The following is a 3,237-nucleotide window of genomic DNA, read 5'->3' as shown; positions in this document are numbered from 1 at the left end:
ACAGGTTATAGAGGCGGAGCCTTTCTTTGAGGATTATTAAATAAATAAATAAATAAATAAATAAATAAATATATTTGTTTGTTTGTTTATTTATGTTGGTGCGAGAAGAAAAAGAGAAAAAAAAGAAAAAAAAAAGAAAAAAATACAACACGTAGGAGCGCAGATATACCCCAAACGCCAACAGATAAAACAAAAAAAAAACAGCAGCAGCAACAGCAGCAGCAACAGCAGCAACAGCAGCAGCAACAGCAGCAGCAACAGCAGCAACAGCAGCAGCAAGAGCTGCATAGCAGCAACTAAGCTCACTCAATAGGCAGCGGATTCAGCAGCACAGTTTGCTGTTCCTGCTGCTGTTCTCCCTTCTGCTGTTCCCCCTGCTGCTGCTGCAGCATCTGCTGCTGCTGCTGCTGCTGCTGCTGCTGCTGCTGCTGCCGCTGTCTCCTGCCTATACACTCGCCTGGGGTGTATCCCCACCTCTGCATAATATGCAGCCCCACAGCGTTTGTGTGAAGCATCCATACACCGAAATATTTGCTGCTGCTGAGCGGGCAGCTGCTGCTGCTGCTGCTGCTGCTGCTGCTGCTGCTGCTGTTGCTGCTGCTGCTGCTGATGTTTTCTGTGCTGCGCTTAGGCCGCCACCAGCTGCTGCGCGGGCAGCGAGGCTGCCGCCGCAGCATTTCTGCTGCTGCTGCTGCTGCTGTCTTTCCTACTAGCTGCTGCAGCCGCAGCACCTTTTGCTGCTGCTGCTGCTGCTCCCCCTCAGACAGCTCCTCATCGCTTCCTTCTATTTCTACGGCTATATCTGACTCGCTGCTGCTGCTGCTGCTGCTGCTGCTGCTGCTGCTGTTGCTGCTGCTGCGAAGCAATTTCTGACGCGGAGCAGCCACAGAAGCATCGGCCTGCTGCTGCTGCTGCTGCTGCTGCTGTTGCTGCTGCTGCTGCTGCAGTGCGGGTAACAGCTCCTGCACCCTACACATATGCACATTTCCTCTGCTGCTGTTGGCGCTGCTGCTGTTGCTGCTGCTGCTGCTGCTGCTGCTGTTGCTATCCAGCCGCACGCGAGCAAACCACGTATACTGCTGCTGCTGCTGCTGCTGCTGCAGCAGCTTTTGCTGTTTTCTCGCAGCAGCACCCGAGAGAGGCAACACCGATGCAGCAACAGCAGCAGCAGCAGCAGCACTATCTTCTGCTGCTGCTGCTGCTGCTGCATGTCTCCTCCTGCGCAGCAGCAGCCGCAGGGTGCCTCGCTGCCACCGCTGCTGCTGCACCCGGACGAGAACTGAGCTGCCGCGCACCAACACCCCTTGTTGCTGCTGCTGCTGCTGCTGCTGCTGTTGCTGCTGCTGCTGTTGCTGCTGTTGCTGCTTCTGCTGCTGCTGCTGCTGCTCAATAGCTTTGCGAGGAGAGAAGCTGACGAGTGTTGCTGCAGCAGCAGGCAGCAGCAAACCATGGCTCCAGCGGCAGCAGCAGCCATAAGGACACGCCTGCTGCAGCTGCTGCAGCGACACTGCGCCTGCTGCTGCTGCTGCTGTTGCTGCTGCTGCTGCTGCTGCACCGTCAGCTGCCAGCTGAAGGCCCACTGCTGCTGCCGCTTCTCGCTGAGCCATAGACTCAACACCCTTCTGCTGCTGCTGCTGCTGCTGCTGGTGTTGCTGCTGCTGCTGTTGCTGCTGCTGCTGCTGTGTAGCAGCTTCTGCTGCAGCGCGAAATGCAGCAGCAGCAGCAGCAGTAGCAGCTAAAAGGTGAGTACATGGAGCCTCCCTATTTTCTTCTGGGCACGCCGGCACCACCAGCAGCAGCGGCTGCTGCTGCTGCTGCTGTTCCTGCTGCTGCTGCTGCTGTTGCTGTTGCTGCTGCTGCTGTTGCTGCTGCTGCTGCTGCTGCTGCTGCTGTTCCAGCAGCAATGCTGTGCGGAGCTCAATCCCCCCCGACGGCAACGCATCACACACTGCAGAGAACTCATCGTCGCCGCTGCTGCTGCTGTTGCTGCTGCTGCTGCTGTTGCTGCTGCTGCTGCTGCTGCTGCTGCCAAGCACCAGCTGCTGCAGCAGCGGGCTGCTGCGCACCACCGCTCGGACCCGCCCGTACTGCAGCAGCGCCTCGCCGCTTCTCTGCATCGCAGCAAAGACACAGAGACTACCTTCCTGTCTGCTGCTGCTGCTGCTGCTGCTGCTGCTGCTCTCGCTGCTGCTGCTGCTGCTGCTGCTGCTGCTGCTGCATGAGCCCGCGTCAGAAGCGCCGCTGCTCAAGTCGCAGTCCGAGAGACTCATAGCTGAGTCGCTGCTGCTGCCTTCTCCTTCATCCTGCTGCTGCTGCTGCTGCTGCTGCTGCTGTTGCTGCTGCTGCTGCTGCTGCTGTTCTCCCTGCTGCAGGTGCAGCAGCTGCCGCTGCAGCTGCAGCCGGCGAGACTCCAGCAGCGAAGTCCTCATGAGCTCAAGAGCTGATGCTGTGTCTGCTGCTGCTGCTGCTGTTGCTGCTGCTGCTTCTGCTATCTCACTCCTCTCTGTCTCCGATCCACATTGCTGCAGCAGCTGCTGCAGCGTCTGCTGCTGCTGCTGCAGCTCTGCCAGCTGCTGCTCAGAAGCAGCAATATCCTGCTGCAGCTGCTGCTGCTGCTGCGCGTCCCCCTCACTCCATACAGCTGCATCAGGAACAGCAGCAGCAGCAGGCGCAGCAGCAGCAGCAGCAGCTGCTGCTGCTGCTGCTGCTGCTTCGGTATCCATGGCTGCAAGCTACAAAGCGGCTACGGGGGGGCTGCTGTCTGCTGATGTTTGCTGCAGCAGCTGCTGCTGCTGCTGCTGCTGTTGCTGCTGCAGCAACTACAAAGACGCCCGCTGCTAGGACGANGCAGCAGCTGCTGCTGCTGCTGCTGCTGTTGCTGCTGCAGCAACTACAAAGACGCCCGCTGCTAGGACGAAAGTTTAATATTTCTGACTCAATACTAAACTCTTATGAGATATTTATTTAGCAGCAAATTGCTGCTGCTGCTGCTGCTGCTGCATGCATGCAGCAGCAACAGCCCCGTGGCAGTTGCAGCAGCAGCAGGGGGCCCAGCAGCAGCAGCCGGGCAGCACAGCAGCAGACCCCACGCAGCAGCAGCAGCTGCCGCTGCTGCTGGCTGCAGCAGTGGAGCTGCAGCAGCAGTTAGGCAGCAGCAGCATCAGCAGCAGCAGCAAAGAATAAACTGCAGCACGAATAGGATTTAAATGATAATAATATTATTTTTAATTGTTTATA

At 57.8% G+C, this 3,237-nt stretch overlaps 2 protein-coding genes across 2 annotated transcripts in view; one reads left to right on the top strand and one right to left on the bottom strand.

The window, feature by feature from the left end:
- Positions 1-302: 302 nt before the first annotated feature.
- On the bottom strand, positions 303-2,723 carry EMH_0000980 (uncharacterized protein; the record flags this gene model as incomplete). Its single annotated transcript, XM_013495407.1, has 1 exon — positions 303-2,723. One exon carries the CDS (start codon positions 2,721-2,723, stop codon positions 303-305), a length of 2,421 nt encoding a protein of 806 aa, XP_013350861.1.
- Positions 2,724-3,000: 277 nt separating this feature from the next.
- EMH_0000970 (uncharacterized protein) overlaps positions 3,001-3,237 on the top strand; it is a gene marked incomplete at both ends in the record, with an annotated part of 1,912 nt that continues 1,675 nt past the window's right edge. Inside the window, 1 exon segment of the mRNA XM_013495406.1 lies at positions 3,001-3,143. Within this exon segment, the coding sequence (XP_013350860.1) occupies positions 3,001-3,143 (143 nt within the window).

This window comes from Eimeria mitis, genomic scaffold (genome assembly GCF_000499745.2).
Source record: "Eimeria mitis Houghton genomic scaffold, Emh_scaff156, whole genome shotgun sequence".
Classification (NCBI taxonomy): Eukaryota; Apicomplexa; class Conoidasida; order Eucoccidiorida; family Eimeriidae; genus Eimeria; species Eimeria mitis.
Note: the sequence above shows the minus strand (reverse complement) of the source record. Positions and strands in the feature narration are given on the sequence as shown.